This window comes from Acartia tonsa, chromosome 14 (genome assembly GCF_053477335.1).
Source record: "Acartia tonsa isolate MP-2025a chromosome 14, ASM5347733v1, whole genome shotgun sequence".
Lineage (NCBI taxonomy): Eukaryota > Metazoa > Arthropoda > Copepoda > Calanoida > Acartiidae > Acartia > Acartia tonsa.
The window spans coordinates 34687692-34705850 of NC_137273.1; the positions used below are offsets into that span (position 1 = coordinate 34687692).

Sequence of the window (18159 nt, forward strand, 5' to 3'; positions counted from 1 at the left end):
AGACAGGGTACTGGTGTAATTGGCCTAGAAAGTTTGTGGATTAGATTGGCTTAATCAGGATATTGGTTAGAGTGGCCAAGACAGGGTATAAATGAGAATTGCTTGGAAAGAGAGTGGTCTAGACAGGGTGTGGGTAAAACAAGTCGAAATAGGGTAGAGGTGAGAGTTTTTTTAGACAGTGTTTTGGTCAGAATAGCCTAGACAGGGTATAGGTGAGAGTGGCCTAGACATTGTATTTGTGAGCGTACCCTAGACATGTTAGGGGGCAGAGTGGCTGATTTTTTCTTGAGCCGTCCAGCTTTATTCATACATTCATAGTTAGTCAGGTCTGCAACTTGACAGTGCGGCTTAGCTTCTAATTGTGGTTGGGGTGGCTTAGGCTGAGGGTTAGACTCATTTAGTAACTAAAATAGCTGAGTAGTATGAACTTTGCTATAAAACATAAAAAATGGAGTTAAAAAGTTAATGCTCATTGTATTGAAAACATTCAAAACATCTATCTTTAATAGTAACAGAGAACAATCTTATTTTTCAACAAACAGTAACAGAGTGATACGGACAGATAGTGATTGAAGAAGTGGATGTACATTGATCAGAAAAAGGGGACTATTCACGAACAAGAGCAAGTGATTTTAAGCACCTTCCAGCAGTGATTTTGATTTTTAGATATATCAAGTAAAAAACAATAAGTTTCACTTTGGTTGTATTCATACTGTTTACATTGTTACACTTTACCACCCCTAGCAACTAGATCTTTTAATATCTTGGGACGTAAATAGTCATTTATGCTACATTTTGTTATAGTAAATAACTCATTTTTAATGAAAAAGTTTACTTAAAAGACAAAGCATTTGATGATTTTAAATTCCAACACATTTTACATTTTCATTTTATGTTGTCAGAACCATGGTAAATCTTAACTTTTTTTTATTTATTTAGTCCCATATAATAGAACCCAAGAATATCAATAAGCTTGAAGGGGATTAACATCACTTGCTCTTGTTTGTACAATTACATAGTCCCTAAGAGCATTACAAACAGATCAACCAACAAAGTGAGAGAAAGTATTTGTTCACTGGTTAGCAAAAGCATCATAAATAAATCTAGCTGTGATATGAAATCAAAATTTTCTTACTTAAATCTAATGCCTGTTATAGCACAATCAGAGAGACCAAGAGAATTATATATTGTATGTTGATTGGTATACAGATCCACAGTCTATCTTAATTAAAAAGAGGTGTACCAAAATTTGAAAAGCACAAATAAAAGCAAAGTTGTTCAAAAATTTAAACAAATAACCTTTGCTTTTCTTGTCATGATTATTTGATAACTCTTAGTGGATGCAAATTGAACTTGAAATTTTCAAATCTAATTTTCTCCAAAACGGCTGCATTTTAGATTTTATTGAAAAGTGAAATGAAGTTACCAAACCTAGGGTAATGAATTGCAATATGTCCCAATTTAGGTTCTGACACAAAAGTCAAAGCACCTTCATACGCAATGCGTATACCTAACAACTACAGGAATCATCATGCAAAGTTTGAAATTGATAGGACAATTCTAACATGCCTAAATCAATGAAAAAAGCTATTTGATACGTTCAGACGTATGGACTTACCGACGGACCAACCCAAATTATAGAAAAGCTTAGCCTTTTAAAAAGGAAAATGGAAGAACTAGGCTAGCCATAGATATTTTGTAAGATTTGGCCCAAAAATATAAGAACCAGGGAGTAGAGTAGGGAACAATGGATCAAATATTCAATTTTTAGGAGTCTCAGACTTTGGGTACTGGCTTAAAGGGAATGTGCAAGAATTTAGCAGGTTCTGACTGACTTTGGGCACTAGGGCATCATTGCCGCTAACACTCTAAGTTACTTTTGAATATAGCAGACGAGTATCAATAAACTTAATACCTAGCAGACGGCAAGTTTTAACAATTTTTTTTCTCTAAAAAATATCATTTTATGAATAAAAACTTTATGGTGATATTTGCATAATAAACAATCAAAGAACCCTTAAATTTAATTCTTGTATATGGTGGTATTTTAAAATTTATAAATATGGGGTGAATGAGTTCTAGGGAGATTTTTCTAGTAATTAATTACAGAATGGTAACATCAGTCTGATGGTCTAGTAATCTAATTTTCAAATGAATGCTTTTTTCTTAGAACTTTTTTCTTATTTTATAGTTTTTCTGGGTCATCTCAAAAAACGCCCATTTCAGAAAACACCTATCTAAAAAAACGCCTTTTTCATAAAATGCCTATTACATTTTTAAAATTTATCTTGTAGTGAAATATGTCAGTCTAAGAAGGTATTGTGAATATTGTACAATATGTACATTATAAATCTTATTATTGAAATATCCATCCCTGAAGTATAATGTCACTCTTGTACATTCCTTAGACACTTTTTTATTTTTTAAAGCTGTACCGGATCGGACGTTCTTATTAACTTTTTAAAAACCAAGATAGCCCGCCTCGAGCGGTGTGACGGCGCTACTCGTTGAGTTGGTAACGTTGCGGCTGAGAGAATACAAGAGCGAAGCGACTCGTTCCCTTTGGGTTGAACGTCTCCGATAAGTTAAAGAACAAAACTACTCGCAAGTACCCACAGGGGATTTATAAGTTTCTGAATAATTAATGGCAGCTAGTAATAGCTGCATAAAAATTGGAGTTGATACTCTACTAACAACTGCTTCTGCGGAACTGATATATTTTTAATAGACAAATATAGTTTACACAAATTAATGAATACATATTATACATATAGGAAAATTACAGAGTATTGGAGGGCGTTTCTGATCATACAGGGATGGCTGGGGATACACGTAGGTCTGCACATGACATTTAAGCAGGCCGGAGTGTATGCTGAGTTTCCCGAATAGTCACGTTCAGTTGTGCCGGGGAAATCTCCGTGATGCATTGAGGATGCCGTCCCTGGATATCTGGAGCCTTTCTAATAAAAGTACATAAGTTAAATATCTCCTAAAAACCTACACGCGTAGATTATGAAAAGGTCAAATGTACATATTTATGCGCAGATAAATATGTATATTGATTTCTTGGAAAATTTTAAGAGCTCACATGATAATATCATACGATTTCACAGAATATAAAAAGTACTAATGTTTCATAATTTTAACTCGAGATCCGTCATTTGCGGGCTTAAAAATGCAAATAAAAGTAAAATCAAAAGAGAAAAATAAATGCTTTAAAATGCTACTAATTTCATAAAAATCTGTCCACTCGTTTAGGATATCGAAAATGTCATTCTGCTTATTTTATAAGTATCTCAAGTAAGCCCCACTACATTTTCTCCCCTTTTTATCTGGCTAGACAGACATGCCAGATAACATAACGCTCAAATTGGCAAAGACAATAGACTAGACGGCCAATTATACCTATTATTCTGTCATGGTATTAAGGTTGATATCCTAGGTGATCTAGTCGCAGTGCTGTATGATGGCAAGGATGCAGGATCCAAGATGGTAGGCTGTATCTCTGTCATCTGTATCTTCGGGGTTGATGTCGTTGGTAATAGCGACGATGTCTCTGCTGCTGTAGTAGGTTCTCGCCTCTCAGTTCTGGTATCGGCCTTCTTCTTTCTCATAAGCTTCTGGTAAGAATGCTTGTTATAAAGGTAAAGGTGGGCAACTAGGGCGATGGCGGCTCCACGGCCTACACGTAGAAATGTAAGGGTAATGCATATCAGATCAGTAATAAATTTTAGCCCTAGGATGACCAGGCATGCGAATGCCATTAAATTGCCATATTCATGGAGCCAGCTCTTGACGCTGCTCCATAAGTCAATTTTGTGTTCCATGTCGGGCACTAGATTATCAAGGGTGTACAGGGGTAGGTTGTTGGTAGAAAGTTGGTTACAATTTCCGTCTCCAATGCAGAGTCCGTAGGTGATCTCCTTCAGGCTTGCCTCGGTGTAGGAGGGGAAGGTGAGGGTGTGTAACCATTCAGCTCTTTCTCTTTCCGTGTAGATTCCTCCATGGCTGTAATCCGTCCAGTTAACTAGAGGGGTGTCGATGGTCATCTCCATGGGGGCCTGAGTCTTGATGATGGCGGGGGTCAGTTGTACCCAGCCTTCCTTAGACTTGACGGTTAAGGGGAAAGTCGCAGAACATGTTACCCTTGTAGAGTGCAACTTATAATGTTTAGTTGCAGCATCTGCATAGCCACCAGGATCCAAAGGTATATCTTGATAGCAGTTGACGTCATCCTTGATCTTCTGGGTCCTCTTGGTGCACTGGAAGGTCATCAAAAGATCTCCCTTCAAGAGTCCATAGGTCTGCTCGTGTAGCAGGACCGGTTGGTCTGCCTCTCCGTGGTAATGGGTCTCGCATATGGTCTTCCGTAGGTTAACATCTAGTTGGCTGAAGGTTTGGCGCATACTATAAGCTAAATAATTTAAGTGTACTGCAGCTTGAAGGTTAACATCTATCTGTCTGGGGTCGATGGTGGCGAGTCTGCCGAGTTCGCTGGTCTTGACCAGGTAGATCCCGTCGTGGTCCGTGGTCAGGACATTGAAGGGGCAATGCATTAGCTTCATTGCGCCTGTAGTGTTGAGTAAAACTTGCTGCTGGTGGTCCACTAAGTAAGTGTCCATGGTGGTGAGGGGGTTGATGGTGTTGACCATCTGTAGAGTGCAGGAACTGTCGTTGATATTCCACACAAAGGTCGCGGCGCCAGTGATGCACTCCCCTTTATGATATGGACATGGTAGAGATAAATGGTCTGTTTCACTCTCTACCTTGTTGTTGCTAACCAAGAATGTTTCTTCTTTAAGTAGAATCTGGTACTCGGCTAACTTCAGGGTGTTGTAGTGGATAGTGTCGCCCATGCGGATGGTCTGCCCAATGCAGGTGATCTTGTCATCTTCCATTTTCAAGGATCCGGCCAGGGTTGCCGAAACATAAGTAGGGCGGTTAAGTTTCACTTTGATCGGGTCACCGTAGCCAGAAATTTGATATTCCTGGACCAGTGACATGCGGCGGCAATTTTCTGCAGTAATCTCCTCGTGCCTCATCGTTTGGGGTACCTGCTGCAACTTGAGATGGCCCCAAACTCCGCACTTAAAATGGTATAAGGATACCCTCACTTCGCAGGAGTATCCATATACCTTAGTCAGTGTTGGTCGTTGTAAAATTGTGTAGCGCTCCTTCACTGGAACTTCTTCTGTAGGTTCCTCTGCTCTGCATATTGTTTCCTTGTTGAATTTCTTGATGGTAGAAGGATTTGTGCAATCAATAATGTCAAGTGAGTAAGCCTCACTAGTTGGTGCTACCGAAGCCGTTAGCACCGCGATCAGTGGTAGGAAGATTATCAACATGATAAAATTCCACCTCGCGAGTCTCTAGGATCACCGCTTGACAAACTCGTTGATTCTTGTTGAACTCCACTGCTTCGGTACTGAGGTTCCAAAAGACTGCTTGTATCTCGCCGGTGTAGTCGCTGTCCACTAATCCTGCTAGTAGAATTACTCCTTCCCGTTCTATGCTTGAACGGCCGAATAACTTGAGAAAATATCCGGGGGGTACACGAGTGTGTAGCTTGAGGGGGATGCAAGTCTGCTTTCCAGGGGGAAGGATTGTGTGGGCGGGGCAGTATATGTCATGGCCCGCGTTTGACGGGGATTCTAATTGTCCGCGCAAGTGTCGCCACTGCTGGCGGGTCCATTTCCTCGTCCGAGCTGTCTAACACCTCTTTGCTCTCTTCCACTTGCTGTTGCCAAAGTGTCCCACTCCTCTGTTTCTTGCCTCCGGATTTAGCCCTCTCCCCTTTTTCGGGTGAGTCCGTGTATGGCTCCTCATTGTCACTTAGAGCGCGCTTCTCTACCCGGGGTGTGGAAGGGTATGTGTATGTGGCTCGCTCGCGCTCTCTATCTCGGCGCGGTGTCTGTGGGGGCGAGTCTCTTCTCGGGCTTCTCTCTCTATCGGGGGTTCGCTTGGCATCTCTCCGTTGGATGCCGGAACCTGACGGCTCGCAAGATCGATCTCTCTCCCTCCCTCTCTTCTCACTCTGCTCTCTGCGCGGTGTGCGCTGCATCGCTGGTGATCTGGGTGGTGGTGTGTCCGGTAGGGGAAGGTTGAGGGGGTCAATGTTGGGCGGTGGTGGCGGTGCTCCTCCCGGTACGTTGGGTGGTCCTCCCTCTTCATCGCTGTCATCCCCATTTGAGAAATCAACTCTTGGGTTAGGCGGCTTCGCCTGCCTTTCTGGATTCAAGGGAATTTGTTCCCCTGCTTCATCTCCGTCTTCTTCAAATGGTTCTGGGGGAGAAGTTGGGTCTCCATCTGTCATCGCTGGGGGGTAATATGGTTTTAACCGACCAACATGGACAACCAAGTCTTCCTTTTCTCCCGCTGGTATTGTCTGGATTCTGTATAAAACGTCGGCACACTTCTCGGTAATTAAGTATGGTCCACTCCAATGTTTGGTCATCTTCTTCTTCGCTTTTCCATGGTTGGGTGCCAAATAGAAAACCTTTTCGCCTACTCTAAATTCGCAATCGTTGTGGTACTGCAAAGCATTTCTTCGAATGGTGCTTGCTTGACTCTTGCCATGGCTTCATACATGGTCTTGTATCTATCCAACAAATTTCTCACTGCTGTGGGAATATCCCTGTCATCGTCGGGGTTTGGTAACCGCAAAATCAAATCCGCGGGTAGAGTAGCTTCTCTACCCTGGAAGGCGAGAAAGGGGGTCACGCCGGTGGTGCTGTGGATCCTTGTGTTGTATGCCAGGACAACTCCAGGTAGATACTCTGGCCATGAAGTTTCCCGTCCTTGGATCACGGTTCTCAGCGTCTCCTCCATGGTCCGGTGCCACCTTTCTATAAGGTTGCTCTGGGGGTTCGCCACGGGGCCTAGCTCATGCTTGACACCGAGCTTCTGCAAGAGCATCTTCATGATGGTGTTGCAGAACTCTTTCCCCTGGTCGCTGTGGAATGCCTGCGGGCATCCAAAGGTGCAGATAAACTTGTCCATTATCGTCGTAGCGACCTCATCAGCGGTCTTCTGTTTCAAGGGGTACGCTTGAACAAAGCGCGAACATCCGTCCTGCAGCGTCAGGATAAAATTGTATCCTTCTGGGGTTGTGTCGAACTTGCCTACCACATCCATGTAGATTGTTTGCAGAGGATACCCATTTTGGATGGGCACGTGCGCTCCTATCTTGATGTTGGCCTTGATGTTCTTTTGGACGCAGTCGTGACAGACGGCGATCCTCAGGCGGATGTCTGCTTGATGTCCCACATAGTAGAAATTCCTAAATGCCAAAGTGCGCTCCAGTGGTCGTTCTGTGGGAGTGATTGAACACCTCTTCTCTCAGGGACAAAGGAACCATTATCCTGCGTTGTTTCCCTGTGAAGGTCTGTATCTCCTGCTCTAGAACTCCATCTTCTGCGATCCTCAAAGTGTCAAAAATCTCGGCCAGCCGGTGCACGTCCCTACTCTCTCCACGTAAGGTTGCCTTATCTGGTGCACGCCGGTCGTGTCCAATCCATTTACGAACCTTTTCTAAAATAGGATTGTCTAGCTGATGCCGGTATACTCTGTCTCTATACCGTTCTCTGCTGCGGGGAAGTTCGTCGGCGGGCTCGTCTGCCACAGCTCCAACATACTCCTCCTGCTCAGCCTCTTCTTCGGCTGTCGGGTCTGGCATATCAGCGTCGGTACGCTGGCTTAGCGCGTCGGCGTTGGTGTTGAGTCTCCCCGGCCAATGAACCACACGGAACTCGTAACCAGCCAGCTCCTCTGTCCACCTGGCCATCATACCAGTGTTCTTCTTCAGTGACTTCAACTGTTTAAGGGCGCTGTTATCCGTGTTTATTTGGAACGGCTTGAAGCTCAGGATCGTCCGAAACTTTCTGATGCCATAAATAACTGCGGAGGCTTCCCCCTTCCACGAGGGATATCTCTGCTCCGCTCCAGTCGTCTTGCGTCCCATGGCGGCGATCAACCTTTCGGCGCCATCTTGAACCTGACTCAATATCGCACTAATGGCTCGTCCTGAATAGTCCGTTGTCAGTTGAAACGGAGTATCAGCTTCAAAATCAGGCACAGCTCGGATGGGTGCATTCTGGAACTTGTCCTTCAACTGCTGAAACTGCTCCATCCCTGAGGTCCACTCCAACTTCGTGGCCTTCTTCTGTGCATTCATCTCGCATTGCGCTATCTCGCTCCCCAGCGGGTTCATGGCGGTGCTGATGAATCTGCTGTAAACCGCTGGTGCTGTGCTGATGCCGAAGGGCATGCGGCGGAATTGCCACAAACCCGTTGGCGTGGCAAAAGCCGTCAGCTCCCTGGATGCTGGATCGATGGAGATGTTGAAGTAGGCGGCCGTGGCATCTAACGTAGAATACACACGGTGCCCTCCTGCGCGGTCCAATAGAGTCTGTATCCTCGGCAGCGGGTAGCTGTCTTGCTCAAGACAGCTGTTCAACCTGCGGACGTCCACTGCCCATCTGATCTTCCCGTCTTTCTTGCGCACAGGAACAAGGGGGCTCGCCCATGGTGATGAACTCGGCTCGATCACTCCTTGGTTGAGCCAGTCGGCCATCTGCGCCTCCAGGTCCTTCAACATCTTAGGGTTCAGTTCCCTGTATCTCTGCCGAATGGGCTCTGTTCCTGGCTTGAGTTTCAACTTCATGGTTACCAGGTCTGTGTGCCCAGGGGCCTCTCGACTGAATATGTCTCTATATTCATAAATAAGCTCCTTGACTTGCTTCTTGACATCGGGGTGCTCGTTCAGTAGTTCGTTGTCCTCCATCTCCAGGTCCTCCCACACTTCCTTGAACGTGGGGTTCTCCATCTGCTCCTTCGTCATAGGCTTGCTGGGGTCGCTCTCGTTGGTCTTGGACATAGACTGTATATACTCGTGGGGCTCTCTCAACACCAAGCTGTCGGTGTTGATCACCATACTGCTATCCTCACAAATCTCGGCGGTGAACACGCACCCGGCCGATGCAACACACGGCTGCTCCTGAAGGTTCACAACAGGTATGCGGACAATCCCATTTTGCTGGGCTCTGTATACGCCTTCCAGCACACGCACTGGACTATCATCTAAAACGGTCTCTTCTACCATGACAGTCATTTGCGGTCGGGAATTACGAAGCGGTCCCTTGACATTACGAGTCCAAACGTTTTTGCGCTCAAAATCTACTTTTGCTTTGTGCTTAAAAGAAAGTTGCGCAACATATGACTCAACGGAATCCGGTTTAAGTGCTAAAAACTCACGTGAATGGTGCACATTACCATTCGCAAAATTATCTTCTGCTTTACATAATTCTTTAACAGTGGGTTTACAAACATTTAAGGCACTACTATAGCTACTTATTTCTGCGTTCAACTCCTCGAAGGCTCGTAATGAAACACTTATCTGAGGGTTGGGGGGCGAGTGCTCCCCCGGCGGTTTTCCAGACCGCTCTTCGTCTTCTGAGGCACTTGGAGCCTCGGAGTCGATGGACTGTACAAGCGGGACTCTCGTCTGCTTCACGACTAACGCCGCCTGCACCGGTGATGAATAATCTAGAACTCCACGAATCTCCTCGACCCACTTGCACCCAAGGTTGATGGGGGTGCGAAGCTCAGGTATAACCAAGGCCTCTCTGATGTAGCTAGGACAGTCATCTCCCAAGATGACGCTGATGTTGTAAACACTGCCGATAACGTCCATATCTCCGCCATTCGCCGCTGTTCCTACTGTTAAATCGCAAGGAACGATCGGCAGCTGTAACTTCCGGGCTAACTCCTCATTTACGGCGACTCCTTCGTGCAATTTATTACCGGTATCGATGAGACCGTAGGTCCGCACAGTCGGTCCATTTGCACACAGGCTGATCTTAACCATGGCCTGGGCGCCTCGTCGTCCTTGCATCTGGTTGAGGGTGGTAGGGTCTACAGCTGCTGAGGAACTCCGCCCTACCGACGGGAGCCCTCTCTGCCATTTTTTGGAGTCTTGCTTCGGTGGCCAACTGCTTCCAGACAGTTGACATCTCCGTAGTACTGTGCTTGGTCATTATCGCCTACGCCACTGTCGTTGTCTCCAGGATCGTTGGCACGCATCTCTCGCACGGCGTTACGGGCACGGTCTTGCTGCTGCCTCCCGCGTCCATTGCCGCTGGCGTTCTTCTCCTGGTTCCTCTTGCGCACGTTCGCCAGCCGGTCCTCAGGAATAGTGCACGTCTTCTGCCAATGGCCAGGCGTGCCACACCGCCGACAGTTGCCTTTCGGCTTGTCTTTGGTGGCACCGCCCGTACCTTTACTCGCTTGCTGCTTCTTCTTAGGGCAATTACGCGAGTAATGGCCATTCTGGTTGCAATTGTAGCACTTGACGCTACTGTTCCCATCTCCGACAGCGTTGACCTCCATATCCTCCGTGCCGTCGTTACGATAGACAACACGGTTGGACGTGGCGAGGCCATCCATGGAGGTATCCTCAGCGTCTCCATGGTGAATGAGCTGACGTTGCGTGGCAATTTCATTCATGATGGTGGCCCGTAAAACGGCCATGCTGGTGATTCCAGGTAACTGACAAAAAACTCTTTTCCGTACCTCTCGATGGCGTAGACCAAGGGTTACCTCTTTTCGAAATTGTTGAGGGTCACGGTTGTCCGGGGAATAGGCTTTCAACCACATCTGCTCTTTCTTAGCAAGGTAAGTCTGGGGAATCTCGTTCTTGCCCTGCGACAACTGCTTGTACGCATCCTTGTTGATGTCTGAATCCGAAGGTGCTAAAAAGATAGCGTCCAGCCTGTCCATGACTTGGTCGTAGCTGAGCGAATCTTGGTTGTCGGCGACTTCTCTGGCCATCTGGAATGCTTCCCCTTCGAGACTCTGGATGTATTGGCCTTTCCTGCCCTCCTGGTCTGATGGATGATGACGAGCGATTTTAAACGCGTTCTGCATCCTCATCTTGTGGCCGTCCCAGTCCTCTCCTGCACGGTTACAAAAACGAGGGAAATTCTGCTTGTTAAGCTTCCTGCGCTGGTTTTCCAACCAGGTATTACCTAGCGCAATGAGCTGAGCCTGCTCATTCGGCGCTCCTTCCAGCTGAGCCTCGTGAATCGCACGATTCAAATTCAACTGTTCTAGGTCGGCAGCTTGCGCCATCGTTGAAACTTAACGAAAGTTCTTCAAAATTTAAAGAAAACTTTACCAAGTTGGTGCTCCAAGCGTCAGAATGGTCCCACACTGGTTTCCAAACGCAGTATTCTTCGTCCTTTCTGGCCTCAGTTCTCATACAAACTGTCTGGTTGCACACAATCGTCCGAAATTACCATAGTTCCTCGGGGTAATTTCCACGTAAATCTCCTGTTGAGCACTTTAGTTTATCCAAACACAGCTGACACCAGTTTGACTGTACCGGATCGGACGTTCTTATTAACTTTTTAAAAACCAAGATAGCCCGCCTCGAGCGGTGTGATGGCGCTACTCGTTGAGTTGGTAACGTTGCGGCTGAGAGAATACAAGAGCGAAGCAACTCGTTCCCTTTGGGTTGAATGTCTCCGATAAGTTAAAGAACAAAACTACTCACAAGTACCCACAGGGGATTTATAAGTTTCTGAATAATTAATGGCAGCTAGTAATAGCTGCATAAAAATTGGAGTTGATACTCTACTAACAACTGCTTCTGCGGAACTGATATATTTTTAATAGACAAATATAGTTTACACAAATTAATGAATACATATTATACATATAGGAAAATTACAGAGTATTGGAGGGCGTTTCTGATCATACAGGGATGGCTGGGGATACACGTAGGTCTGCACATGACATTTAAGCAGGCCGGAGTGTATGCTGAGTTTCCCGAATAGTCACGTTCAGTTGTGCCGGGGAAATCTCCGTGATGCATTGAGGATGCCGTCCCTGGATATCTGGAGCCTTTCTAATAAAAGTACATAAGTTAAATATCTCCTAAAAACCTACACGCGTAGATTATGAAAAGGTCAAATGTACATATTTATGCGCAGATAAATATGTATATTGATTTACTGGAAAATTTTAAGAGCTCACATGATAATATCATACGATTTCACAGAATATAAAAAGTACTAATGTTTCATAATTTTAACTCGTGATCCTTCATTTGCGGGCTTAAAAATGCAAATAAAAGTAAAATCAAAAGAGAAAAATAAATGCTTTAAAATGCTACTAATTTCATAAAAATCTGTTCACTCGTTTAGGATATCGAAAATGTCATTCTGCTTATTTTATAAGTATCTCAAGTAAGCCCCACTACAAAAGCATTTTGAGCAACAACAAACTAAGTTTCTTTATTTCATATATCTACTGTAAACAACCCAGTTTACTTTTCAGTTATTACAATAAGATGAACAACTATGAGCTATTAAAACATACTTCTTATTTATTTTCTTTATTATTTGACCTAATATCTTGAATTAACAGAATATCAGGTTAAAATGTTGTAAATATTACTAAACCTCCTAAATTTGTAAATAGTAAAGAGATATTCATAAAGGATGACAGTAGTTCAAATCGCCTACCTAAAATTTTTTTATAATATTTTTTATTAAAACTCAAATTAAAAAGTAGAAAGGCGGTTGACTTATCCCCCTCCCACTTTAATAATACCTAAAGGCTTCTTGGGGGCGTTGCCCCTCGTCTATCTTAAAATAAAAGCTATATCTTGCATTATTTTTTTCAATTAGGTGTTTGAACACGAATTGCATATAGTAAAAATATTTTTCTTTTTTAATTGTTATCCTAATAAGATAAAAGTTATACTTAAAAATTGTTTTAATAGTTATCATTATATTTAGCATTTTTAAAAAAACACCAAAATTGACCAAAATATGCGTATATATTTTGTACTCACTTGCGTCATTTATATTTCAGATTTTATTTACCCGTCATCTCATAAAGATGTTGTGGAATTTTAGTTGGGTGAATTTCAAAATAGGGTTGTGAAATTTGGGTAGGGTGTAAGAAAGGGATAAATAGTTTGGAAAACACAAAATATTGTTCTAGTTTTTATTATGCTTAAAAGAAATTTTAGATTCATGTTATATAATTATTAACATACACAAATAATATACAAAAAATTTGTTGAGTATGATATGCTTTAAACTTATCATAATTATATAGCTGTTCCTCAAAATAAAAAATTAGTTTAGAATAATTATTATTATAAATTATAAAGCAATTTAACATTTTCTATTTTTACTATTTATCAATTTAACTTTCCATATTTGATGAATTGTGGGGGAAAAATAGGGTGAGGTTATTTTAATGTCTTATCCCTATATTCCTTCTTATTTTTATCAGATTAAAAAATGTTGTGCTTTTGAATGAGCTTCAATAATTAAACCCTTTCCTCCAATGAGTTCTCCGTACAATAATTTTCTCCCATTTATTTAAACTATCCCTATTCTCTTAATATAGCAGCTACACTTTAGTTTACCATTTTATCCATATTTGTACACAGTTTATTAACTGGTTGATTTGGTAACTGTTTATTTGTGTTTTAAGTATGTTTTTTTCTAGATTTGATTAACATACCCTTTACAATCAAATTGCGCAGCTTGTGTTAATAGTAGAAAAATGCTACGCATACCATTAGAATTGTCATAAACTCTAGTTTTTGGAAATATATGTATCATATTTATGCTATTTGTAGTATAGAAGCTACATTGGAAAATGTGAGAAATGTTGAAAATTTAAAGTAAGTTGGAACATTTTACCACGTAGCTCCTAAACTATACGTATCACAGGAATAGTTCTTAAACACCTAAAAACTAGAGTTTATTACGATTCTAACAATATACATAACATTTTTCTACTATTAACACAAGCCGCGCTATTTGATTTTTAAAAATGTACGCATTTATGCAAACCCTTTAAATTAGTCATGATCCAAAAATCTTCCAAATATAGGTACTTTGGAAAAACCGGTTTTTAAGGCAGAATTTGTTAAAATTTGCAAAATATTTTTTTCTCATACAAGATGCCCAACATCAATGAAGAAATTAAGATATAGATTATTAATTTGTGTCAATAACAAGTGGGTTAAATTAAGCAATACTTTTAACTTATTAAAAAAAACACCCTGTATATTCTCTAAATTCCCCATTATTTCAGACCCTAATGAACCATTACAAAAGAATTCTTACAAAGTACAAAGAACTTAAATCAGAAAATGATGATATGAAAAAAAAACCAAGGTAACTTTTATCATTCAAAAACTTGAAAATTAGACACTTAATTTAAGTGCTATTAGACAATTTACTGTTAATTTTTGGTTATGGTAAAATATGATATACATGTATCTGTTTTTAATCTTTAGTAAATGTTCACTTTTTGTAATAAAAAAAAGTTCTTTAAGTTATTGTTATGAAAACTTTTATGTTAAATAAATACTGTTCATTTTGAAAAACTTATTTTCATAACATTACATTCACTTTAAAATGTCACATATCATTTCACTTAAATGTAACACATGAAAACCATTGTCGCAAAATAAAGTTAGTTACAATGGTTAGGAATCATTTTATGTTAAGAAATTACTGTTCATTTTAATAATGAAAAACTTATTTTCATAACATTACACTTTAAAATATCACTTATTATTTCACATATGAACAACACTGTCACAAAATTAAGATTTTTTTTATGCAAAAATTTGTTTATTTATATCAAATTACATTTACTAGAGGAATCTTTTCTGTTCATTCTGTTTTCCTCTTTGCTCTTTATTATATTTTTTATAAGTTCTTGAAATGTTTCTGATACTCCTACATTAGTTTTTGCAGAGCAAAATAAAACACTACTTAGATCCGTTTCACATGAAATGTTTGCCAATTGATCAACAATTAATTTTTGATCAATTTCAGAATATTTAATATCTGATTTTGTCACTGCAATTGTGATTGGTAGATTTTTTAATCCTTCAGTTCCTATGTGTTGTTTTATTTCATCCAAGTACTTTAAAATTGTAGTCTTAATTGATGGATTTAGTAACTCACAACATATAACCAAACCATCAATATTATTTAAAATAAAATTTCTGTAATTCAATGTTTGTAACAAAAAATCTTTGGTATCACAGATTTTAATTGAATATTTCTTATAATCTATCACTAAGTTCTTTACATGATCATCATGTTCATTAACCTTGGTTTCAAGGTATACATGGTGACAAAATCGTGTGATTAAATTTGTCTTTCCTATATCAGAATGTAACAAAAAAGATATTTTGATAATTTCTAAATTATTCTTAAATTTAAAAAATTTTATGTAATAATCCATGGAGTAACTGGATAAAAAATCATGGGAAATATAGGTATTTTTGTTGTAGTTTTAATACAAATTTTTACTTTACTATAACAACAAATTTGTCCTATTAGATCTTTTGTCCCGTTTGGGATTTTGTTTCATTAGGTCTATTGTATTTTAGGTCTTTTGTTTATAGGATTTTTGCTTTTAGGTCTTTTGTACCTACGTCATTTTAAAGCTTTGTGATATGTAATGTATGTTTTTTTTTTAAATATCTCTGCATTTTTGGATGGAATATTAAAATTCCTAAAGATTATTTGTTAATGATTATTGAATAATGTACAAAATAAAACATGCATTACATTAACTTTATTTATCATCTGATACAGTTAAAATCAAAATATCTAATTAGATTCTGATTCCTGATTCGTTGTCACCAACTACTAGAATTTTGTTAAAATTATCCATTTTAATCTAAAACACAACTGTTTTTGATAAGAAAAACTTGAAAATTATCTTTTTTTCTTGTTTATACCTCCTTAAAAGAACCCTGCAAGAAACACCCCGTTTTAACAACTGAAAGCCTGCCTCGAGTAAACCCAATACCCAAAATTTGAAGCCTCCAGTTTCCATAACAAACAAGGATGACAACATCCATAAAAGCGAAGCTCTGAAACGGTAGGACAAACGGACATTAATACTTGTATAATGTCAGAACTGAATAATCAGAATGCAAATGTATAAGAGTCAAAGCAAAATTGTAAGTAAATTTGTTAAAAAACTGCTTGATACATGATAATGATTATGGACATACTTACATTTTTAGGACGGACGTACGGACGTACCGATCCTAATTATAGAAAAGCTTCGCTTTTAAAAAGTTACAGACATTTCAAAATGATTATTTTAGTACAATGAAAATTTTGAAAGATTTTCATTGCTCATGATGGAAATTTCAATATTAAATTATATCGTCTGGAAGCAAAATTAAAAGCTTATTTTTGTCGTTAACTTAGACTGCCAATACCTGATAACATTTTTACAATAAAACACCTCTTTTCATATAGTCAACATCTCTTTAAAATATTTGGTTTAAATTGCATTTGTTAGCAATAATAGCGGGAAAAAAACTATTGTAAGTTATACAGATACTAAGCTGTTGGTTGTTTAGCGGACTTAGCACGGACTCAGAATTCTGATTGGCTGGAAATCCTAGAGACTGGCATTCTAATGCTACAGTACTCTAACAGTTAGGGAGTTGAATCCATTTTTATAGAAGCAGAAATATAATCTATGATTATGGTTTGGACCCTCTAAAACTGTAATCTACCTTTCCACTTTCCCCTCTCTTGGTGAAGATATCTTCAACGCCGATACGATTTTTGAAATGTAAGATTCCACTTTCCTCTCTCTTGGTGAAGATATCTTCAACGCCGATATGATTTTTGAAATTTAAGATTCCACTTTCCCCTCTCTTGGTGAAGATATCTTCAACGCCGATATAATTTTTGAAATTTAAGATTCCACTTTTGTCTCTCTTGGTGAAGATATCTTCAACAAGAGAGACAAAAGTGGAATCTTATATTTCAAAAATCGTATCGGCGTTGAAGATATCTTCACCAAGAGAGGGGAAAGTGGAAGGGTAGATTACAGTTTTAGAGGGTCCAAACCATAATCATAGATTATATTTCTGCTTCTATAAAAATGGATTCAACTCCCTAACTGTCTAAGTACAACGAATAAAGCTGAATATTTAAAAATGGTTTTGACTTTAAAGAAAGATGTTTTTATTGTAAAAATGTTATCAGTTACTGGCATCCTAAGTTTCTGTCAAATATAAGCTCATAATTTTCTTTTTGGGCGACATATTTTAATAATGAAAATTCTATTATTAGCTATAAATTTTTTTTTTGTTATGGAAGCTGGAGGCTGTAATTTTTGGGTATTGGGTCTACTCATGGCAGTTTTTGAGCAGTTAAAGCGGTATATTTCTTGCAGGGTTCCTTTAAACCATTAATATTTTTTTGATAACCAGAGATATGTAAAATTAGATAATATCTCACTGACACTGCTTAAATTAATAATATTGTTTTATCTTTACTATCAAGGAACAATAACTGAAAAACAAAATAATTATTTAATGGACTAAAAAATTGTTTACTTTTTAATCTTAGATTATGAACAATGTAACATAATTTTATTTAAAATCTGATCAGACAATTTGAGTACAAATATTCCATTAAATATTTATATTGTTAAATCATGTTCTTAAATGATATTCCTTTTGAAAATGTATACCAAAACCCTATAATTGAAACAGTAATCTGAGTTTTATTTATTGTACTGTTAATGAAAAAAGTATCTACAGCAAAACCCCAAAAAATTTGTATTTTTTCAGCATGGAAAAGATGAGCCAGCAAGAATGCAATAATTCATATAAAGGTTTTACATAATTGTCTAAATTTTCAATGCTTAAAATGTTTTTAGAATAGTAAAACATAGTTGAGAAAAAAATGAGTTTTTTAAGCTTCACATTTAGATTGTAACATGATTTTATTTGCATAATTTTAAATTATATGTTAGACAGTGGATTTAAATCTTCTATGAGGAAATTATGTTTTGGGAGGTTATGAATAATTTTTATTTTCTAAAAGTTTAATACAATTGATGTATTATTATTTACAGAGTTATCTATTGAAAAAGATGCTGTAAGGTAGGACATAAAATTAGTTAATAAGTTGGGTTACATGAATATTAATTTTGCTCCATTTCATTTAAATTCATTTTCAAATAACATTATTCCATAGAACCAACTGTAGTGCTGAATTAAGATTTAAAGAAAGCCTGGACGAAGAAAATAAAGTTTTGAAGCAAAATAATGATCATCTTTCAGGTGAGAAAGGGTAT

General features: G+C 39.3%; 1 protein-coding gene across 2 annotated transcripts in view; it reads left to right on the forward strand.

Annotated features, from left to right (window-relative positions):
- Positions 1 to 18159, forward strand: part of LOC145306220 (uncharacterized) — a 68083-nt gene that overhangs the window by 37037 nt on the left and 12887 nt on the right. Inside the window, exons 8-11 of one of the 2 annotated variants that reach the window (XM_080148247.1) lie at positions 14119 to 14201; positions 17651 to 17694; positions 17938 to 17965; positions 18060 to 18145. In XM_080148247.1, the coding sequence (XP_080004373.1) occupies positions 14119 to 14201; positions 17651 to 17694; positions 17938 to 17965; positions 18060 to 18145 (241 nt within the window). The remainder of the gene's footprint in view (positions 1 to 14118; positions 14202 to 17650; positions 17695 to 17937; positions 17966 to 18059; positions 18146 to 18159) is intronic. The other variant, XM_080148248.1, reaches the window with a different exon arrangement.